Source organism: Pristiophorus japonicus, chromosome 8, assembly GCF_044704955.1.
Source record: "Pristiophorus japonicus isolate sPriJap1 chromosome 8, sPriJap1.hap1, whole genome shotgun sequence".
In the NCBI taxonomy this organism is placed as follows: Eukaryota; Metazoa; Chordata; class Chondrichthyes; family Pristiophoridae; genus Pristiophorus; species Pristiophorus japonicus.
Genome location: NC_091984.1, coordinates 199,926,260 through 199,949,702, shown reverse-complemented (window position 1 = coordinate 199,949,702; position 23,443 = coordinate 199,926,260). Strand labels below are relative to the sequence as shown.

General features: G+C 45.2%; 2 protein-coding genes and 1 non-coding gene across 3 annotated transcripts in view; 2 read left to right on the top strand and 1 right to left on the bottom strand.

Annotated features, from left to right (window-relative positions):
• The first annotated feature begins 1,267 nt into the window (after positions 1 to 1,267).
• Positions 1,268 to 1,339, top strand: trnaa-ugc (transfer RNA alanine (anticodon UGC)). Its single transcript has one exon. It is a non-coding gene; the product is annotated as a tRNA-Ala (tRNA).
• A 7,670-nt stretch (positions 1,340 to 9,009) lies between these two features.
• On the bottom strand, positions 9,010 to 16,796 carry iscua (iron-sulfur cluster assembly enzyme a). The gene is made up of 5 exons (XM_070887773.1): positions 16,649 to 16,796; positions 13,385 to 13,498; positions 11,850 to 11,960; positions 11,027 to 11,105; positions 9,010 to 9,452 (listed from the first exon to the last, which is right to left on the bottom strand). Exons 1-5 carry the CDS (start codon positions 16,727 to 16,729, stop codon positions 9,385 to 9,387), a joined length of 453 nt encoding a protein of 150 aa, XP_070743874.1. The 5' UTR covers positions 16,730 to 16,796; the 3' UTR covers positions 9,010 to 9,384.
• A 2,229-nt stretch (positions 16,797 to 19,025) lies between these two features.
• The window catches only part of sart3 (spliceosome associated factor 3, U4/U6 recycling protein), a 46,764-nt gene continuing 42,346 nt past the window's right edge, over positions 19,026 to 23,443 (top strand). Inside the window, exon 1 of the mRNA XM_070887771.1 lies at positions 19,026 to 19,368. Within this exon, the coding sequence (XP_070743872.1) occupies positions 19,156 to 19,368 (213 nt within the window). The 5' untranslated portion in view covers positions 19,026 to 19,155. The remainder of the gene's footprint in view (positions 19,369 to 23,443) is intronic.

Sequence of the window (23,443 nt, the reverse complement as noted above, 5' to 3'; positions counted from 1 at the left end):
CACCTTTCGTGGCTGAGGAGAGATTGAGTAGACTAGGCCTATATTCTCTAGAGTTTAGAAGAATGAGAGGTGATCTCATTGAAACATAGAAAATTCTTACAGGCTTGACAAGATAGGTGCAGGGAGGATGTTTCCTCTGGCTGGGGAGTCCAGAAACAGGTGTCACAGTCTCAGAATAAGGGGTTGGCCATTTAGGACTAAGATGAGATAAAATGTATTCGTTTAGAGGGTGGTGAATCTTTGGAATTCTCTACTGCAGAGGGCTGTGAAGGCTCAGTTGTTGAGTATATTCAAGACAGAGATCGATAGATTTTTGGATATTAGGGGAATCAAGGGATATGGGGATAGTGCAGGAAAGTGGAGTTGAGGTAGAAGATCAGCCATGATCTTATTGAATGGCAGAGCAGGCTCGAGGGGCCGAATGGCCTACTCATGCTTCTAGTTCTTATGTTGATCAAAGAGGCAGATTTTAAGGAGAGTGTTAAATGAGGATAGAGAGGTGGAAAGGTGAAGAGGTTTAGGAAGGGAATTCCAGAGTTTAGGGCCTAGACAGTTGAAGGCACGGCCGCCAATAGTGGGGCAAAGGAAGTGGGGGATGCACAAAAGGCCAAAGTTGGAGGAATGCAGAGCACTTGGATGGTTGTAGGACTGGATGAGGTTGAAGGGATAGGGATAGATTGTATTTAGGATAGATGGAAGTATTTAGGATAGATGGAAATAGGACAAGGAGACACAGATAATTTTAGGACTTATATCAGAAAGTTTGTCATGCAGAGAGCGATCAACACTTGCAAAGGATTTCTGGGCAGAGAGGTCAAAACGAACACCCTGGGATAATGCAACAATGCAGGGGCAGTGAAGGATCATTTTGGATTTATGAATTAAGAGCTGAATGACCTTCCTCATCTGTAATTATCTTATTATCTATAGGATCATGTGAGACAGAACAGAAACACAGACCCTGAAGTTACACCAGTGACCTAATACAGTTGAAATGGAAAGTGCATGTTATGAGTAGGGTGTGTAAATCGTGATGCAGAAGGTATACCGACTGGCTAGTGGATCAGCTGGTCTCTTCTTCTCTGACATTCTAGTGGATCAGCTGGTCTCTTCTTCTCTGACATTCTTCCTGCATTGCCAAATAATGAGTAACACAAAGGCAGTTCTTTCTATATGACTGCTTTACTTAAAAACTTTAACTAAGCAGCTACATAATGATAGGCATATAATTTTTTTTATAGATTTCATTGAGTTAGCTGTACAGGTAGGGGATGTAGCTCAGTGGTAGAGCGCATGCTTTGCATGTATGAGGCCCCGGGTTCAATCCCCGGCATCTCCACTTTATCTTTTTGAAAATTTAAGTGATGCATCGATTGTCTGAACACCAGATGTTTTACAGTTATTTGCTAACTGCCAAGTTTACTTTAGAATAGGATACATATTCCAAAAGCCACAAATGTTCCAGCACCTGATGCATTTAGCATAAATTAAGTTTAAAACAATGGATAACAGATTATGGAGCAAACATTTCCAAGCAGCCAATGTATCAGAATTTCGGCACAAGGTGTTCCCGGAAGTCAAACTGGGTATGCATAGCCACATTTGCTTTTTATCGCCCAAGATGGTGAATACGTTGCCATAATGTCACATTATTTGCTGTTATCTGGTTGGTTGTGAGCAAGAAAATGAAATGACACAGTAGCATTTAAGAAAAAACGGCGCAGCATTATAGCACTTTGGTGGTAAAAACAGAGAGACAGACTATTATCTGAATGGTGACAGATTAGGAAAAGGGAAGGTGCAACGAGACCTGGGTGTCATGGTACATCAGTCATTGAAGGTTGGCATGCAGGTACAGCAGGCGGTTAAGAAAGCAAATGGCATGTTGGCCTTCATAGCGAGGGGATTTGAATACAGGGGCAGGGAGGTGTTGCTACAGTTGTACAGGGCCTTGGTGAGGCCACACCTGGAGTATTGTGTACAGTTTTGGTCTCCTAACTTGAGGAAGGACATTCTTGCTATTGAGGGAGTGCAGCGAAGGTTCACCAGACTGATTCCCGGGATGGCGGGACTGACCTATCAAGAAAGATTGGATCAATTGGGCTTGTATTCACTGGAGTTCAGAAGAATGAGAGGGGACCTCATAGAAACGTTTAAAATTCTGACGGGTTTAGACAGGTTAGATGCAGAAAGAATGTTCCCAATGTTGGGGAAGTCCAGAACCAGGGGTCACAGTCTGAGGATAAGGGGTAAGCCATTTAGGACCGAGATGAGGAGAAACTTCTTCACCCAGAGAGTGGTGAACCTGTGGAATTCTCTACCACAGAAAGTAGTTGAGGCCAATTCACTAAATATATTCAAAAGGGAGTTAGATGAAGTCCTTACTACTCGGGGGATCAAGGGTTATGGCGAGAAAGCAGGAAGGGGGTACTGAAGTTTCATGTTCAGCCATGAACTCATTGAATGGCGGTGCAGGCTAGAAGGGCTGAATGGCCTGCTCCTGCACCTATTTTCTATGTTTCTATGTTTCTAAGGTAGCTGCACTGCGGGCCCCACTGTTCTTCATACAAAGAGGGTTATCAGGAGCTAGTGCCAAGCACTTCAAAACAACCTAAAATACATGCCTTTATACGTAAAAAAAAATACATAATACAAAGTTATATGACATTAAGTGGGGCAGATTTGTGATGTGTCTTTGTCACACGATGGCTGTCGCTTGTGGTAGAGATGCACAGTACTGCCTGGTTCCCTGGGTTATGCGGTGTGTGACTTTCCACTAGTGCTGGGTACACATCGGAGGAGATGCTCCAAGTTCTGCAGCATTTCTTTTGGAGACGGTCTGTATTGTTTGTGCTTTGATTTTCTTCCATCAGTGTTTGTGAGAAATCAGTTCTGAGTGGCCAGCACGTTCACCCCTTGTTTTATCATTTAGGTTAACTTTCGAAAACTGAAAAAAAATTCTTAATACTGTAGCTATTTCAGCTGCGCTGTGATTAACCACTAAATTGGTTCCATTTTAAAGGCTACTTATTAAGGTACAAGCACACGCCATTTCTGACACATGCTGTTTGCTCCAAGCGTTAAATTTGACAAGAAAACGAATGGATTTGTGCCATACGCCTTTCACCAGAGGTTCTCATGCACCTCCTAGTGGCTGCTATTCATCATCATCGTAGGCAGTCCCTCGAACCAGGATGACTTGCTTCCACGAGTTCACAGGTGTTTCGATGAAGGACCCGATGTTCCAGTCCTGAACTCCAATTGAGGGGGTGGAAGATGCCCGTGCGTGAATTTTTTTAGCGTGTGGTGACCGTTGCACACCAGCCACCACACGGGCTTGACAGAGCCAGGTCTTGGTCCAGTGGCAAGGATTAACCAAGACGACTGGAGACCTGCTCTGCTGCACGGACCTAGCGCACACACATATCGCAGTGTGGGCTGGCCAGTGCTGCCCCTGGGCCCTTGGCTCTTCTGGGCCCCATACCTTCATCTGTCGCACCTCCGCCACGATCTCTCACCGCTCTTCCGCCATAAACATTCATCGCATCTCGCCACAAACACTCGCCGCTCATCCGCCCCGATCTTCCCACCCCTCTGTACCTGGGTCCTGCCGACGTTCCTGCCCACGCTCCAAAATGACGACCAGGGTTTTGATGACGTCACCCAGTCGCCCATTTCAAAATCGTCACATACTTGGAGCAACTGGAGGTTGAAGTGGTACGCCGCTCCAGCTCTTTTATGGCCCGACCTGCGGAGCTGTTCTCTCGCAGGGCGGGGGGGCCACGACTATTAGAGCAGCGCTGGTGGTATCTTTAGAGCAGGGTGTCAGCCTGTCTTCACAGCCATGGATGATGCATGACATGGGAAACAAAGGGAATATACATCAGAAAGTCTTGTCCTTAAAAACACGTGCAGAGATGCTGGACATCTTTGATGGTGCCCCTGGTGGCACCTGCAGAAATCATGAATGCTGCATATTAACTTCAGCATTTGTGTAAGTGAAAATGGATCGATCTTCAATATCACAACTTTACATATAAATTTAAGTCAGGGGTTTAAGCATTTGACTTTGTTCCAATCTTTCTTTAAGATACAGTCATTGGTAATGCCTCAATAGTCAGCAGCATATTAAAACTGATTCCTCCTTAGCAGTGGATCGCAAATATATGCTGCCAGGGAACGAGAGTTATTTCCTTATTTGCCACGGCAAAACAGTATATTTACTACAGACAATGGCAAAAGTGTATAGAATTGAATAATACAGCACATAAGGAGGTTTTGCCAACTATCCCCATTCTACACAAGTATCAGCTTTTCAACAGTGACTACACTTCAAAAGAACTTTATTGGCTGTAAAGTGCTTTGAGACATCCAGTGGTTGTGAAAGATGCTATATAAATGTAAGGTTTTTTTCAGATCCAATGTCCATTTGCTGTGTTTGCTACTAGAAATCAGCAGAGCTCTCAACATCCTATTCAAACTGCTGGTGCTTTGCTGAGCTACCTCATCACTCACTGCAGCTAAGTTTCAATGTTGAGCATTGCCACATTGCATGACTTCTGTGTTCAGTGTAAAACTAACAGACAGATGGTGAGTGCATAGCACTTTCAGGATAAACAATTATTGGCTTCAAAGGCAGAATTATATCAGTCACTGAAATGCACTAAATCATGGATCAAAAAACACCAGAATCTTCTGGCTTAACATGTTCCCCAATCTTGCACCTTTAACTGTCGAAATCCACTCCTGTTGTAAATTGCAGTTCAGTGTACAGGTTGAATCTCCCTTATCCAGAACCACCCCTCGGCCAGAACAATTCCCGGCCACCGGCTGGCGCATGCGTAGAATTCCAACATGAACAAATTGAAGTCCTTCCTTGCTGCCGACTCCCACAATCGCTGGCCTGACCCCACGATTCACCACCACCACCACCGCCCCCCGCCCCCAATGATCCCTCTGCCACACTCCCAGCCCCAAGCCATCCAGCCCCGATGTCCCCTTGGTCAGTACCTGTACCATCCAATTTAACATGATCACCCCTCGTCGTGGAAAAATCCCTTATCCAGAACAGGCCAGGTCCCAAGGGTTCCGGATAAGGGAGGTTCAACCTGTACTTTAGTTTCCTTACTTGTACTTAAACAAATAGATTCCTTAATGAAATTAACAGCTTCACGAGACCGAGTACACTGTCACTTTGTAAATGCCTTTTTTCTACATCATAGCTACTGTGCCCATAAATGATTTTATGTAATAATGGCTTCTGAAATATTGTAAACAATTATTAATTTAACAGCTTTGAGTGTAGGGTACATGTCAAAATATTTCCTTTTTAAAGCTGTTTACTCCTACATATTTTTGCTTCCTTTTACTTTCAAAAATGGGGTCTAGATTTTGCTCGTGCTGGACAACAGCAAGTTATTACAGGCATTTGTGTTTGTTTTGCTGGTAACCCTCTTAATCAAATATTTGAATATATTTGCCTATCTAGCAGACATTAGTTGTAGCAGTAGCAGTCTTTTTTTGGCTGCTGTCAGCGTCATAAGGCAGAATTCCTTCCAAACAGTGTGATGCTCAACTTTCAACTGTTTAAGTGGCTTTCTCGCCCCTGCCCCCATCTGATAGGAGAGTGGCCTTGAAACAAAAGAGCACAGATGAGCTCAAGGTCTTACTGCACTTGTGACTGCTGTTGCGAAAATGGACAATTAGGTGATGGTTTAGTAGTTCCAGCACGTTCCCTCCCACCCAAAATCAAAGACAAAACACTACTGAGAATCAAGCTGTTGACATTCTCAGTATATGACCTATAAGGCTTGTCGAGGTTTCATTAAAAAAACTGTCGTTTTATGTTTGCGACCTGAGATTTAAACTTTAGTCAGATAAATTCTAACTATCCATCCTTGCTGTTTGTATACTTTAAATATCATTTTATATAAGAAATTACATTTAATAATCAGCCAAACATTACTTTAATTGTAAAAATTCAGTTATAAATCTTAACCGTTCAACTCTACCTTTAAAAATTTAGAGACGTGGTTGCAAGGTGACCAAGGCTGGAAACTGAATATTCGGGGTATTTGACATTTTGGAAGGATAGGCAGAAAGGAAAAGGAGGTGCGTTAGCTCGTTTAATAAAAGATGAGATCAGTGCAGCAATAAGAATTGATATTGGCTCAGAAGATCAAGATGTAAAATCAGAATAAGGGGTTGCCCATTTAAAACGGAGACGTGGAGGAATTTCTTCTCTACCCCAGAGAGCTGTGGAGGCTGGGTCATTGAATATATTTAAGGTGGAGATAGACAGATCTTTGAACGATAAGGGAGTCAAGGGTTATGGGGAGCAGGCAGGGAAGTGGAGTTGAGGCCATGATCTTATTGAATGGCGGAGCAGGCTCGAGGGGCTAAATGGCCTACTCCTGCTCCCATTTCTTATGTTCTTATGTACGCAGTAGAATTCCTCATATGTATATTATATAAAATCATCTGCAACACTAGAATGGGTTTACTCATATAGACACTGTCATGTATCCTACATGTTTACTGCTTGTACTATTACAAAGTGTGCCACCAGAGGGCACTGCAGTGGGAGACTTGTAGGTTACCTGTACAGGTGTGCCAGGCTTAGTATAAAAGGCAGGCCACCATGTGTGATCCTCACTCTGGAGTTACATTAAATGGACTAAGGTCACTACAGTACAAGTACAACACATTGTCTCGTGAAGTCATTATCAGAGCATCTGAAGACATAACAATTGGCGACGAGATTATGGATCTTCACGCAAAAATGGCTAACTTTGGTATGTTGCAGCATTTGCCGATGGTGATGATTAGGATGCCTTTGTGGAGAGGCTCGACCATTTCTTCACAGCAAACGACCTGGCAGGCAACAATCCGGCCACATTGGCTGATAAGTGCAGAGCTATCCTGCTAACCAGTTGTGGGCCCACCGTCTATGGCCTCGTCAGGGACTTGCTGGCACCAGCGAAGACAACGACCAAGACGTACGAGGAGCTTATAACACTGATCCAAGAACAACTCAAGCCCAAAGAGAGCATCCTCACAGCCAGACACCGTTTTATACCCACCGACGACCCGAAGGCCAGGAAATCGTGAAATATGCTGCAGACCTCAGGAGGCTGACAGCACCGTGTGATTTCGGCAACCACCTCACCGAAGCGCTACGGGGTATTTTTGTCATCGGAATCGGCCATGAGAGCCTTCTTCACAAGCTATTATCTGAAGGTACCACAGTCACACTGCAGAAGGCCATCGTCATACGCCAGGCATTCATGACCTCAACCTGCAGCTCCAGACAGATGACTCATCCTCAGGACTCAAACCTGGCAAGTACTGTACACAGAATGGCACCTTTTAGAGGCTGGACTGTAGAACGTGACTCTCCTCAGGGGAGAGAGAACAGACCCCCCGAGACCCTTAACAGAGTCCGCCAAGGGGGGCTAATCGAGTAGCACCATGTTGGCATTGCAGAGGGAATCACAGGGCTCACCAGTGCCGTTTTAAAGACTATGTATGTAAAGGCTGCAGCACAAAGGGCCACCTCCAGCGAATGTGTAAAAGAAATATGACTCACTGTGTTGATGAAGAGTCTGCTATGAATCCAGCGTGGATTATGAAGTGATAGTCAGAGAGGCAGCTCAGCCCCACGATGAGGTGTATGGCATGTTTACCTGCACCACCGAATGTTCCCCGTTAAGGATGGAAGTCGAGATAAATGGCGTTCCAGTCTTCATGGAAGTGGACACGGGGCCGAGCCAGCCAGTAATGAATCAAGAAGCCTTTGAGAGGCTATGGGACAATCAGGCTGAACGACCCAAGTTGGTCCTGCTTCAGGCAAAGCTGCGCACCTATACCAATTAACTTATCCCAGTCGTTGGTAGTGCGGATGTAAAGGTACTCCATGATGGCGTGGTGCACAAGTTACCTCTGTGGATTGTTGCAGGTGATGGACCAACACTACTCAGAAGGTGGATAGAGAAGATCCATTGGAACTGGGAAAACTTCATCCCTCCAGCGATCAACGTCCCCCGTGCTCAGAGGCAAAGCAAGCCCTCACCTGGGGTTGGATCTGGCATCAGAGAGCAGACCAGTACAGCACCCGAGGCACAGACCACTCAGCACAACTGCGTGGAGAGGATCCAGCTGAGTTGTCCCGAACGCACCTTCCGGGCTCCAGTGGCAGGACTCTGGAGGAAGAAAATCGGATCCAAAGGCGACTTCCCAGCCTCTGTGTCAGAACCCGGGGAGAAGAGGATCACAGCAGCCGACATCGTGGATGGAAAAAAAGATGGCGCCCAAACCACAAGGTGATGCGCTGAAGAAAAGTATAACCCAGGATGTAATAGTAGCTTTTTGTGTTATGGAACTGGGTATTTTGTCTTCCACATATGCCCTCTAACCTTTTAGTAAGCAGACTGGAGAGATGATGCCAGATATAAATTGTTAAGCTGCTTCATTTTACAGACAGCGAGAGTATAGAGTAATAGTTATAATCTAATTTTAGCCAAGTTTAAATACCTGATGGAACAAATAAATATACCATTTGTATTCACAGGCTCATCTGATTTCCCCAGCCTTCTGGTGCTGACAGCTCTGGCTGGACATGAGCAGATTTCCCTTATCAAGGCTAGGGACCATTCACATGTCCATTTGTGTTTTTTCTTAAAAGCAAGAGGGTTGTCTCTCTGACCTGTGAATTATTTAACTTAAAATGAACTGATTGATCGTATCATTTTATTCACACTATTCACCAACTTCCTGATGTTGGATAGTTAAATATAATGTAATGCTAACGGCATTCTAGAAGGTGCAGATGAAATATATTGGCTTTGCTTCTGTTTCAGTTCTCATTCCACAGGCAGAGTAAGATGTGGCACTTAACTAACAGAACTGGACAGTTGTGGGATTTGAGCCCAAGACCATTGGGTTGTGAACCGGTTTAACAGCTACACCAATGGCTGTTAACTCTTAAAACTTAGAGACCCAAATACAAAATTTACTGGGCTAATAAACGATTTATTTGAGAGTGTAAGTATTTTATAGATACAATTGTACACATACCGTCAAGGCCATTATATACTAACTTTCATGTGTTTAGATGTTCTCATCCATGATCTTAATACTTAACACCCTCCCAAAAATAATTTTCTATAATCCACAAATTAAAAGGCACACAGAGTATTACACATTAGAGTTAATTTAATAAACTTTGACTTGCTATAATCTTTCTTACAATGAAACATTTATTTAAGCAGTTTTCCCCATTAGCTGAACAGAATTCCACTACCCAACTGAGTCATTAATAGTTACACCCTTAGTTAGCAGTTGCTGGAGAAGCAGTGATGTTGGCAATCTCTAGTTAGGATCCATTTATTTCTCTTTTCGTTGTTTCACTTTGTAGTCAGCCAGAGCAGCTTTAATTGCATCTTCCGCTAGCACTGAAACAAAAAGGGAACCAATTAAAACCGTGCAGTTTAAATTCACAAACATCTACTTGACTGAGCCAGAGTAAGGAATTGAGCCAGACACATTCGCCTCCATTGAACCTCCTACCACAGACCTAGATTACAACCCAGCTATTGTGAAGGGAACCAGATTCGTAACTATTCAGGCCATAATGTAGTTTATATGCTCCGCAAAAAAGGTCAGACCTCAGACCAGTAGTAGAATGGTCATACGGCTTAATAAAATGGAGCAAGTCCTGGAGGTGCAGCATAGAGAGCTTCCCCCCCCCCCCCAGGTCTTTCGCTCCAAAAACAGAGACATCTGGGAAGGTGCAGAGTTTTTGGAGAATCAGCAAGACTCCCCTGCCTCCTCCATCTTTAAGCAGATGAGAAAGAAAAGTACACAGCACTGAAAGGTCAGCCAAGAATATGTGCTAAAGTCCTGGACAAGCTTCTGATTCAGAAGTGGAAGTGCTACCATTTAAATTAACACCCAGGAAAGTTAGCACAGTGAGGCTGCAAGAGGAGTCATAAAGCAGGTTATACAAACCATTACCATCACCAATTTTGCAGCTTTATAGTAAAATAATCAATACCAATAGCAGATAAATGCTTTAAACATTTGAGTAACATTCTGTTTTCTGCCAATTTTAAGTGGGTTAACTCCTCTGAAAAATAGTGGAGCGGGGAAGGACACATGAATAAGTTAAGCATTCATCTGCTAATTTCTAGACTTTTAACTGTTTAATGGATTCTCTTCTAGTGTCTTCATTATTGCCTCTGGTTTGCCTCAAGGTTTCATCCTTGTCTTCATTAATAAAACTGCCCAGGAGCAACATCATCCATAAGCTTTCAGGTGTATGCCAACAATACCCAGCTTCACCTCCCCACCACCATGGTTGCTGTGCTGCCTGCCTAGCTACATGGCATCAATTTGTTGATGAGCCAGAACTTTCTGCAGCACAATAGCAGCAAAACCAAAGCTGCTGACCAAATACTCCTCAATCCCTCATACCACCACTCCTTCCTGGCTTCTCAGAAGCTCACCCAGACTGCATTACCTCAAGAGTCCTTCTCAAGCCAGAGAAGAGCTGCAAACTCCACTATGTCACCCACCCCCAAGACTCACTGTCCACTGCCTATCTATATAGCAACCTTAGTGTAGAAAAATGTTTCAAGGGGCTTCAGCGGCATTAAAAAAAAAATGGATGTTGAGTCAAAGGAAGAGGAGATATTAGGAAGGGTGATGTGGAATCTCTAATCTACATCTTCTGCTTTCCAACTCTGGTTTCTGGAGTATCCTCTGCTCCAGTCCACTTCAGTAATCTCACCATACTCACCAGAATTGTCTCCCCAAATCCCTCAGTCAAAAGTTTTAAAACCTACCACTTGAACCTGGCCTTTAGCCACCTCCTCCAATTTCTCTTACTCCTGCTCAGGTTTGATTTCCCCCAACTCTGAATATTGTGGGAAGTTTTGAAAAGTTGCAGGCACTATACAAATTCACGTTGTTGGTGCTATCAAATCAATGAGCCATGTCTGCTTTCCATCAATGAATCCAGACTTACTTGAGCAGTGCAGTTTGACTGGAGGAAGACACAGCTCCTTAGCAATGGCTGTGTTCTTAATCGTCAAGGCCTCATCAACCTGCAATTGAGTGAATGCCAATGATACCATGAGGCATGAAAAAATAGTAAGAGCAGACAATAAACTTTAAAAGCTGTAGTAGAAACATGTCTAATATTTTGAAAATGATTTTACTATGTGGCCCCATAGTATGATGCAATGGTGCACACTCAGTCAGAATTTCAATCAGTCAGAATTGGACAATGCATTTCCCATAAGGAGAAAAAGAACAAGTCAACTCGTGTCCCTACCATCAGTGCCACACAAGCAAGTTACTTTTGGTTAGTGCTTGTTTTGGGGATTTTAAGCACTAGCTTATCTCCAATTGGTCCAATAGCAATTCCTTTAAAGAGATCTTTGTCTATGATACAGAAGCTGTACTTTTCCTATACTGTTCTCAGAGGTACATTTTCAGGCAGTCTCTACTACTGCTGTGGGAAAGAAGGAAATACCAGGAATTCACAATGTATTTTACAAAATCTCAGAGGCATACAACAGACTAGTCATGGGCTACCAGATAAATTGGAGTGGGGGAAAAGAACACATCTGCTAATGTAAATCTTCTGTTGGAGGAACTAGTAACTTCTTGGGTAGTTACAAACCTATCCTCAGTGACAGAGATCAGTTACTGGTGTCTTATTTTATTTTATTTTATTTTTTTTTTTAAAAAAAGGAACATTTTGGTTCCTTCTGTGATATTTCTATTGAAGTACTTCAGATGTAGAACGTGCCAAGAGATATAGTTTGAAGATTGAATGTCTTTACCGTTTTTCCTTTCACCCATTCTGTAGCCAGTGAGCTGGAAGCAATTGCAGATCCACAGCCAAATGTTTTAAATCTTGCATCAATGATTTTCCCATCATCGTCCACTTCGATCTACAGAAGAGAAAACAGCCAAATGCAAGAAAACTGTAACCTTTGCTCTCACTGAGTTTGCACTCTATCACAACACTCAGGACCCAATCTATTTGAGGCACTAGCCAGGCTGAATTGCAGCAAACATTTTAACATGTAACTTTAAGGGCATGGTTGGGGAGAAAGTGCAGCATGTTGCGATTCTTTTGCCTGTTGCAGTCTCCCCATCCCAAGCCAGGTTAAGAGGCTGGGGAGCTCCTCCAAGGAGGGGAGGAGACATTTGCCCTCAATGTAGTTCTGACCTTTCAGGGATAAATCGGCTAGAAAAAAAAAAAAATCACATGAGACAGGGGGAATAATTAGGAAATGACATCTATTAAAAAAACGAGAATTCCAGATCAGTCAAACTAGATGAAATAGGATAGAAGGTTACAGGAAGAAGGAATCCTACAGAAAACTCACCACTGTTTGGCACATCTGTGCTCAACAAAACCAATCACCCAGTGATGCAACACTGCAATCCTAATTACAGAAAAAACAAATCTGCTGCTCATGGGCTTATAACAGTCTAAAGTCACAACACCACTGAACTGGACAAAGATGTTCAACTTTATACCAGTGTCCATCTCCAAAGACATTAGATGGACATAGGTGCTCACTTCTGTAAACAATGTCAGCAGCACAAGTGCTCTGACAGCTGCACCTTAACATTGTGTTAATCTGCAACATCCACAAATACCAGCAGCAAATCCCACACACCATTTGGCAACTGTAGAGCTTTGCTCAGAGATACTGGAATACCACTGCATCCAAGCAGCAAGAATACAGGTAATCCAACAATTTGCTTCACTTTAATTGTTGGTGTTTAAGTTTAGTAAACATTAATACAAAGGATAAGAGACAGCACGTTTTCTGCAATTATCACGTTGTTTCCTGATGGTTGACACTTTTTTGGTTGTTCGGGGCAAGGAGTCATCACCCCTCCCTCACTTCCCTTCCCCCCCTTCCCCCCCCCACCCCCACCCAAAGTAGGTTAATATTTCCAGAAATACCCTACAGTTTGAAGACCACCAGTTAAAAGACTACATGGTTCCTGGTGGGACATCACTTTCAGCTTCCTGTCCAATTGCATTTCCTCTCGCTAAAGTATGGGTCCATGGAGATGCAACCCTCTGGCATTTTGCTTGTGAACCTAGGCAGTTCAAATGCAACCATGTCCTTACCCAATGCACACTTTCCACGCGGATCATTGGATAGCAAATCAACAGCAGAAATTCTGGGTAAATTTTAAACTTGCCCATCCCAGTGGCAGTGAGGCCATCTAGTACACGCTAGCCGAGAACTAGGTTGAAACCTTGACCCATCCATCCATCCCCATATGGGCAGCAAATTTACCAACTGAGCCATGAAGGGAGCCCCTTTACTACAAACAAAAACAATTTTACCTGTAGTTTCATGACATCACCACAAGCTGGTGCACCAACTAGGCCAGTCCCAACATTCTTTGAATTCTTATCCAAGGATCCGACATTTCTGGGATTTTCATAGTGGTCCACAACCTGCAGAGTAGAAAAAAAAACACAGAATTTGAAAAAAAACTTATTCAACTAGAGTATCAAATTCTCACCACCAGCTTCTGATCAGCAACGTGAAAGATTTGAAAGTCAATTCCTTTGCTCGGAGGTTCCCCTACATAATGCAACATTCTCCAATTGAAAGATTGCTGAACAACTTTGCCACAGATATCATGTAGAAAGAACAGGCAACTGACACTCAAATTGTGCCATCACTCTAATCCCTCTACCAGATGCAAAAAGGTAGTCTTCATGCTGAGCTAATTTCCTTCCTCTCCATGGAGAAAGGTTGCTACTGTTCAATTATTGATTGAAAAATCCATGTTTTCTCCATACCACCAAAAAAGAATGGATTACACGCCAGAGTCTACCCTCTAACATTAACAGCTAGGCCCTCTACTACAAAGTACAAAGAAGAACATAAGAATTAGAAGTAGGCCATTTGGCCCCTCAAGCCTGCTCCACCAATGAGATCATGGTTGATCAACTTCAACTCCACTTTTCTGCACTATCCCCATATCTCTTTTCCCTTAATATCCAAAAATCTATCCATCTGTCTTGAATATCAAAAATTGAGCCTCTACAGCCCTCTGGTGTAGAGAATGAGAGATTCATCACCCTCTGAAGAAGTCTCTCCTTATTTCAGTCATTAATGGCCGACTCCTTATTCAGAGACCCCCATTTCTCAACCCCTCAGCCAGAGGAAACATCTCCCTGCATCTAACTAATCAAACCCTGTAAGAATGGTGTATGTTTCAATGAGATCACCTCTCATTCTTCTAAACACGAGAGAATATAATCTACTCAATCCCCTTGCCCTCCCCCCAGGAAACAGTCTGGTGAACCATTGCACTCCCTCAAATGGTAAGTATATCCTTCCTTAGGCAAGGAGACCAAAACTGTACACAATACTCCAGGTCCTTATATAATTGCAGTGTCACCTTTACTCATACTCAAATCCTCTTGTATTAAAGGCCAACATACCATTTGCTTTCTTAATTGCTTGTTGTACCTGCATGTTAACTTTCAATGATTCGTGTAAAAGGACACCCTGGTCCCTCTGAACACCAACACTTCCCAATCTCTCACCATGTAAAAAATACTGCTTTTTTTATTTTTCCTACCAAGTGGGTAACTTCACATTTTTCCACATTATATTCCATTTGCCATGTTCTTGCCCACTTAGCCTGTCAATATCCCCTTCAAGTCTCTCTGCGGCCTCCTCACAACTCCCATTCCCACCTAGCTTTGTATCATCAGCAAACTTGGATATATGACATTTGGTCCTTTCATCGAAAAAAAAAATAAAAAATCGGCAGTCCCTCAGAATCGAGGAGGACTTGCTTCCACTCCCAAAGTGAGTTCTTTGATGGCTGAATAGTCCAATATGAGAGCCACAGACCCTGTTGCAGGTGGGATAGACATTCATCGAGGGAAGGAGTCGGTGGGGCTAGTTTGCTGCACGCTCCTTCCACTGTCTGTGCTTGACCTCTTCACGCTCTCTGCATTGAGACTCAGAGCTCAAGCCCTCCCGGATGCACTTTCTCCACCTCGGGCCTTCTTCGGCCAGGGTCTCCCTGGTATTAGTGGTGATGTCACACTTTACTAGAGAAGCTTTGAGGGTGTCCTTGTAACGCTTCCGCTGCCCACCTTTGGCTCATTTACCATGAAGGAGCTCCGCATAAAGCATTTGCTTAGGGAGTCTCATATCTGGCATGCGAATTGTGTGGCCTGCCCAGCGAAGCTGACAAGGAGTGTAGTCAGTGCTTCAATACTGGGGATGTTAGCCCGGACGAGGACACTGATGCGCCTGTCCTCCCAGGGGATTTGCAGGATCTTATGGAGACATCGTTGGTGATTATATCTCCAGCGACTTGCAGTGCCTTCGATACATCATCCGTGCCTCAGATCCATACAGGAGGGCGGGTATTACTACAGTTCTGTAGACAATGAGCTTGGTGGTAGATTTGAGGGCCAGGACTTCAAACACTTTTCCTCAGACGGCCAAAGGCTACACTGCCGGCGATGTTGAATCTCCGCATCAATGTCTGCCTTTGTTGATAAGAGGCTCCCAAGATATGGGAAATGGTCTACATTGTTGAGGGCCATGCCGTGAATCTTGATGATTGGAGGTCTTCCGGATGTTAAGCGTAAGGCCTATGCTTTCATATGCCTCAGTGAATACATCGACTATATCCTGGAGTTCAGCCTCAGAATGTGCACAGACGCAGGTATCGTCCGCGTACTGCAGCTCAACAACAGAGGTTGGGGTGATCTTGGACCTGGCCTGGAGGCGGTGTAGGTTAAACAGCTTCCCACTGGTTCTGTAATTTAGTTCTACTCCAGCAGGGAGCTTGCTGATCGTGAGGTGGAGGCGGAAAGGAAGATTGAGAAGAGGGTTGGAGCGATGAAGCGGCCCTGTCTGACCCCGGTCCGGACATGAATTGGGTCTGTAATGGAAATCATTGATATAGATTGTGCGTGTTTGTGAATGTTCGTGTCTCCTTCCCCATTAACTCAGAAGCTCCTCCAAATACAGATATCGCACCAATTTCCTGCATTTCCCCTCCAACTATTGATTTTTCACCTAATAATTACAGAAAATGCTGAAAACACTCAGGTGTGGCAGCATCTGTAGAATTAACATTTCAGGTCATGGCCCTAACGAAAGGTCTTCGACCTGAATCGTTACCTCTGTTTCTCTCTCCCCATATGCTGCCTGACCTGAACATTTCCAGCACTTTCTATTTTATGAAAGGTTAATCGTGTCTTGTCTCGGTTGAGTCGGCATAAGGCAGTCGAGCTGTACACCACCAACTTTGTAAGAGGGCAAAGTCACTGGGCGAGTGCAATTACTCATTCAAATTCATCAGTTCATGTTTAAATGTTCCAGTGAGCTTGCCGTTACTATTTCGTTATCCAACTGGTTCCAGTCGACAATTGTTGGGGGTGTGGGAGGGAAGCTGAACCGCTCTTTCTGGCTGACCACCCGAGACGTTAACCCTCCCTTTATAGACGCTGCGCTATTGCCAGCATTTTGCTGCTGGTGACCCAAACCCAACGCAAAAAAACATACACCCTGCGCATTCGCAATGGGTGTAAGCCCTGATTTCTTTAAACTCCGCCGCCAGTTACCTTCTTGTGATAAGCAGCCGTGAGCGATGCTCGGGTGTTCCCAGCCAGCCGCAACAACGGCCCAGGCAGCCTGCCCGCCATCTTCAACACCGCAGATTCAGGTAACTGCGTCACAAGCCGCCCGACTGTCTTATGTCAGACGTCCTAGGCCGACACGCCTTCTGCGCGATGACGCCACCACTCCAATTACCATAGCAACCCCAGCGGAGGTAGCACGCGCTCGCTGCATTCCACTGAGCATGCGCCGGGACTTGGGGGTTGTTCAGTAACAGAAAAAGAAAGACTTGCATTTATATAGCGCCTTTCACAACCACCGGACATCTCAAAGCGTTTTACATCCAATGAAGTACTTTTGGGAATTTAGTCACTGTTGTAATGTGGGAAACGCGGCAGCCAATTTGCACACAGCAAGCTCCCACCAATAGCAATGTGATGATGGCCAGATAATCTGTTTTGTTATGTTGATTGAGGGATAAATAATCGGAGTTACTATTTGTACTAAGTCGACGCATGCACAGAAGCTGGAGTTAGGACAAATATCACCGACACTGCACCCCCCCAGCGCAATTTCCACTGACCCCATTCTGTTCATGTGTCCTCCTCTCCCCCTCCTCTCTCCTGATGCCCGATCTAAAACCAGCTCCACACGTTGCCTTCACTGCCTCCGATCAGGCAGTGGGCGGCCAGGACCAGTTCGAGCGGTAGTTTGAGTGAAGATTGCGGGCGACGGGGAGACAGCGAAGCGGGCCAGCAGGGAGAGTGAGAGGAAGGGAGAGCGGGGCGGTAGAGAGAGAGCTGGGGGGCAGGGGGGGCAAAGAGAGAGAGCTTGGGGGGGGGGGGCAGAGAGAATTTGGGGAGGGCAGACAGAGCTGGGGAGGGCAGAGATCTTGGGGGGAGAGAGCTAGGAGGGGGAGAGCTGGGGGGGGAAATAGAGAGAGAGAGAGAGAGCATGGGGGGGGGGGGGAAGAGAGACACAGGTGGGGGGGGTGGAAAGAGAGAGACGCGGCAGGGGGGGAGGGGTTGATCGGAGGGGAGAGAGAGAAGATGGATCACGTTTTCCCAACCCTCTGGTGCGTGCAAGTTCGGTGTGCATGTTACAAGGGGCATCGTTGAGGTGGATGAAATGCAGAAGTCACAACACTGTCACTATTCACTTCATACCCAATAAACATGTAAATAATCCGCACACAATGCCCCATTTATGGGGGGACGGGGTAAGGTCTTGCACTTGGGTAAGGGACTTTGGTTGGGGGAGGGATGCACTTGCGCTGGGGGTAAGGGACTTCAGCCGAGGGAGGTGGCCGCATGTGCTAGGGTAAAGGACTTCAGCTTGTGGAGGCAGCACTTGCGCTAGTGTAAGGGACTTCGGCTGGAACTTGGTGGCTTTTGGGGAGATCTATCCTCTGACTTCTGAAGTCAAAATGGATCGAATTCTAAATGGGAAAATCAGTCAGAACTTGGGCTGGGCGGTTCCAGTTACACATTCCAGAGGAACTTAAGGGTGTGGCTTATCCTCCAAGGGGACCAATCAGCAACAGGTCATGTGAAAATGGAGAGGCAATCAGAGAAATGGCTGGCTTTCAGTTAGTACAAAATATTCAGGTGCAAGGTTGACCTGCGACAACCTCCGTAGGATTCCACTAATAAAACTAAGATGTAATAGATTATAATTAATATAAAAAAGTAATACGATGACGATATAAGGACTTGCATTTATATAGTGCCTTTCACGACCACCTGACGTCTCAAAGCATATTCAAAATGACAGGTGAAGGATGTGTGGGTTGGAGACCCTTGGTCAAATCTGCCTTTCAGGCAGCAAAAATCTAAGCTGGCACTCGAGTGCAGTACTAAGGGAATGCTGCACTGTTGGAGTTGCCATCTTTTGGATGAGACATTAAACGAAGCCTCATCTGTTCTCTCAGGTAGACATTAAAGATCTTATAGCACTATATTGAAGAAGAGCAGGGAAATTCTCCCCGGTGTCCTAGCCAATATTTATCCCTCAATCAACATCACTAAAACAGGTTATCTGGTCATTATTATATTGTTGTTTGTAGGAGCTTGCTGTGCGCAAATTCGCTGCTGCGTTTCCTACATTACAACAGTGACTACACTTCAAAAAGTACTTGATTGGCTGTAAAGCACTTTGGGACGTCTTCAGGTCTTTGAAAGGTGCTATATAATTGCAAGTCTTGCTCTCAAAATAAATAAACGCCGACTGCAGGACCTAACTTTTCACAACACATTGGATGAACATATTTGGTTCAATGCACAGTAGCATCCGCCCTTACAAACATGGCGACTATTGACCCCCACAACGTCTAGACTCGATTAATGAAAGCCTGCTAATCGGGAGTCGCGTTGTTATGACGTCTTTATTAGACCTCTTTATTCCCCAATTGTCTCCATAATAATATGTTCAACCCACTTTCTGCTGCAATGGCTGTAATTTTACCTCACTTTGAAGCTTTGGTTCAAATGAGGAAGAGTTCTGTGACAGGAAAATGGGTTTTAGGGATGGGAAAGTGTCCCATTTGACTCCGGCGCCATGGACTTTCCCCGCACTGACCTGTACGATGGCGACGAGCGGGACGCGGCGGTCGAGTGAGGCCGAAGAGTTGGAGCTTGGAAGTGGTGGCGACTCGGAGGAGGAGATGGAAGACTCCTCGGAGGATGAGCAAGAGAACGAGGCGGAGATCCAGCGGCTGGAAGAGCAGGTGTGGCGCGGCCCGGCCCGGCCCGCGGGATGAGATACAAACAACACGGCGGGAGGCCGCGGCTCGGAGCCCGCGGGGTTTAAAACTCCTGTGCCGACCTCCATCCCCTTTCACTGTCCCCTTCACCCCTCCTTCCAGGAGTAACCGCCGTGAGAAGGAAAATAAAACAAAACAAAGCATTTCAAGTAGATAGTCTGTGGCTAATTCCCATGAGGTGAGCAGCAGAACCTACTGAGACCTCCCAGAAGGATCACCTGAAGACCTGTTGATCAGGATTCATAGAAAAAAACATAGAAACATAGAAAATAGGTGCAGGAGCAGGCCATTCAGCCCTTCTAGCCTGCACCGCCATTCAACGAGTTCATGGCTGAACATGAAACTTCAGTACCCACTTCCTGCTTTCACGCCATACCCCTTGATCCCCCGAGTAGTAAGGACTTCATCTAACTCCCTTTTGAATATATTTAGTGAATTGGCCTCAACTACTTCCTGTGGTAGAGAATTCCACAGGTTCACCACTCTCTGGGTGAAGAAGTTTCTCCTTATCTCGGTCCTAAATGGCTTACCCCTTATCCTTAGACTGTGACCCCTGGTTCTGGACTTCCCCAACATTGGGAACATTCTTCCTGCATCCAACCTGTCCAAACCCGTCAGAATTTTAAACGTTTCTATGAGGTCCCCTCTCACTCTTCTGAACTCCAGTGAATACAAGCCCAGTTGATTCAGTCTTTCTTGATAGGTCAGTCCCACCATCCCGGGAATCAGTCTGGTGAATCTTCGCTGCACTCCCTCAACAGCAAGTATGTCCTTCCTCAAGTTAGGAGACCAAAACTGTACACAATACTCCAGGTGTGGCCTCACCAAGGCCCTGTACAACTGTAGCAACACCTCCCTGCCCCTGTACTCAAATCCCCTCGCTATGAAGGCCAACATGCCATTTGCTTTCTTAACCGCCTGCTGTACCTGCATGCCAACCTTCAATGACTGATGTACCATGACACCCAGGTCTCGTTGCACCTTCCCTTTTCCTAATCTGTCACCATTCAGATAATAGTCTGTCTCTCTGTTTTTACCACCAAAGTGGATAACCTCACATTTATCCACATTATACTTCATCTGCCACGCATTTGCCCACTCACCTAACCTATCCAAGTCACTCTGTAGCCTCATAGCATCTTCCTCGCAGCTCACACTGCCACCCAACTTAGTGTCATCCGCAAATTTGGAGATACTACATTTAATCCCCTCGTCTAAATCATTAATGTACAATGTAAACAGCTGGGGCCCCAGCACAGAACCCTGCGGTACCCCACTAGTCACTGCCTGCCATTCCGAAAAGTACCCATTTACTCCTACTCTTTGCTTCCTGTCTGACAACCAGTTCTCAATCCACGTCAGCACACTACCCCCAATCCCATGTGCTTTAACTTTGCACATTAATCTCCTGTGTGGGACCTTGTCGAAAGCCTTCTGAAAGTCCAAATATACCACATCAACTGGTACTCCTTTGTCCACTTTATTGGAAACATCCTCAAAAAATTCCAGAAGATTTGTCAAGCATGATCTCCCTTTTACAAATCCATGCTGACTTGGACCTATCATGTCACCATTTTCCAAATGCGCTGCTATGACATCCTTAATAATTGATTCCATCATTTTACCCACTACTGAGGTCAGGCTGACTGGTCTATAATTCCCTGCTTTCTCTCTCCCTCCTTTTTTAAAAAGTGGGGTTACATTGGCTACCCTCCACTCGATAGGAACTGATCCAGAGTCAATGGAATGTTGGAAAATGACTGTCAATGCATCCGCTATTTCCAAGGCCACCTCCTTAAGTACTCTGGGATGCAGTCCATCAGGCCCTGGGGATTTATCGGCCTTCAATCCCATCAATTTCCCCAACACAATTTCCCGACTAATAAAGATTTCCCTCAGTTCCTCCTCCTTAATAGACCCTCTGACCACTTTTATATCCGGTAGGTTGTTTGTGTCCTCCTTAGTGAATACTGAACCAAAGTACTTGTTCAATTGGTCTGCCATTTCTTTGTTCCCCGTTATGACTTCCCCTGATTCTGACTGCAGGGGACCTACGTTTGTCTTTACTAACCTCTTTCTCTTTACATACCTATAGAAACTTTTGCAATCCGCCTTAATGTTCCCTGCAAGCTTCTTCTCGTACTCCATTTTCCCTACCCTAATCAAACCCTTTGTCCTCCTCTGCTGAGTTCTAAATTTCTCCCAGTCCCCAGGTTCGCTGCTATTTCTGGCCAATTTGTATGCCACTTCCTTGGCTTTAATACTATCCCTGATTTCCCTAGATAGCCACGGTTGAGCCACCTTCCCTTTTTTATTTTTACGCCAGACAGGAATGTACAATTGTTGTAATTCATCCATGCGTTCTCTAAATGTCTGCCATTGCCCATCCACAGTCAACCCCTTAAGTATCATTAGCCAATCTATCTTAGCCAATTCATGCCTCATACCTTCAAAGTTACCCTTCTTTAAGTTCTGGACCATGGTCTCTGAATTAACTGTTTCATTCTCCATCCTAATGCAGAATTCCACCATATTATGGTCACTCTTCCCCAAGGGGCCTCGCACAATGAGATTGCTAATTAATCCTCTCTCATTACACAACACCCAGTCTAAGATGGCCTCCCCCCTAGTTGGTTCCTCGACATATTGGTCTAGAAAACCATCCCTTATGCATTCCAGGAAATCCTCCTCCACCGTATTGCTTCCAGTTTGGCTAGCCCAATCTATGTGCATATTAAAGTCACCCATTATAACTGCTGCACCTTTATTGCATGCACTCCTAATTTCCTGTTTGATGCCCTCCCCTACATCACTACTACTGTTTGGAGGTCTGTACACAACTCCCACTAACGATTTTTGCCCTTTAGTGTTCTGCAGCTCTACCCATATAGATTCCACATCATCCAAGCTAATGTCTTTCCTAACTATTGCATTAATCTCCTCTTTAACCAGCAATGCTACCCCACCTCCTTTTCCTTTTATTCTATCCTTCCTGAATGTTGAATACCCCTGGATGTTGAGTTCCCAGCCCTGATCATCCTGGAGCCACGTCTCCGTAATCCCAATCACATCATATTTGTTAACATCTATTTGCACAATTAATTCATCCACCTTATTGCGGATACTCCTTGCATTAAGACACAAAGCCTTCAGGCAGTTGGTGAGAGGGGAGCGACCTGTCAAAAGCCCAGCGGGAGATCGAGAGCCAGCGGCAGTTGGTGAGAGGGGAGCGACCTGTCAAAAGCCCAGCGGGAGATCGAGAGCCAGCGGCAGTTGGTGAGAGGGGAGCGACCTGTCAAAAGCCCAGCGGGAGATCGAGAGCCAGCGGCAGTTGGTGAGAGGGGAGCGACCTGTCAAAAGCCCAGCGGGAGATCGAGAGCCAGCGTCAGTTGGTGAGAGGGGAGCGACCTGTCAAAAGCCCAGCGGGAGATCGAGAGCCAGCGGCAGTTGGTGAGAGGGGAGCGACCTGTCAAAAGCCCAGCGGGAGATCGAGAGCCAGCGGCAGTTGGTGAGAGGGGAGCGACCTGTCAAAAGCCCAGCGGGAGATCGAGAGCCAGCAACCAAAGAACCACACATAGAGCAAATTGCCTTTGCTCATCTGGAGAGAGAGCACAATTTTCTGGCTGTTAGGGCTAATGTAGTTAAAATAGTGGGATGTAGTTTCTAGTTGTATACAAAAAAAGACTTGCATTTATATAGCGCCTTTCACGCCCATCGGACATCCCAAAGCACTACAGTCCCAATTTATTACCTTTTTTTAGAGTGTAGTAAATAGGAAACTCAGCAGACAATTTGCACTCCGCAAGCTCCCACAAACAACAATGTGATAATGACCAGATAATATGTTTTAGTGATGTTGGTTGAGGGATAAATATTGGCCAGGACACCAGAGAGAACTCGTCTGCTCTTCGTAGAAATAGTGCTATGGAATCTTTAATGTCCACCTGAGAGAGCTGATGGGGCATCGGTTTAACATCTCATCTGAATGACGGCACCTCCGACAGTATAGCATTCCTTCAGCACTGCATTGGAGTATTGG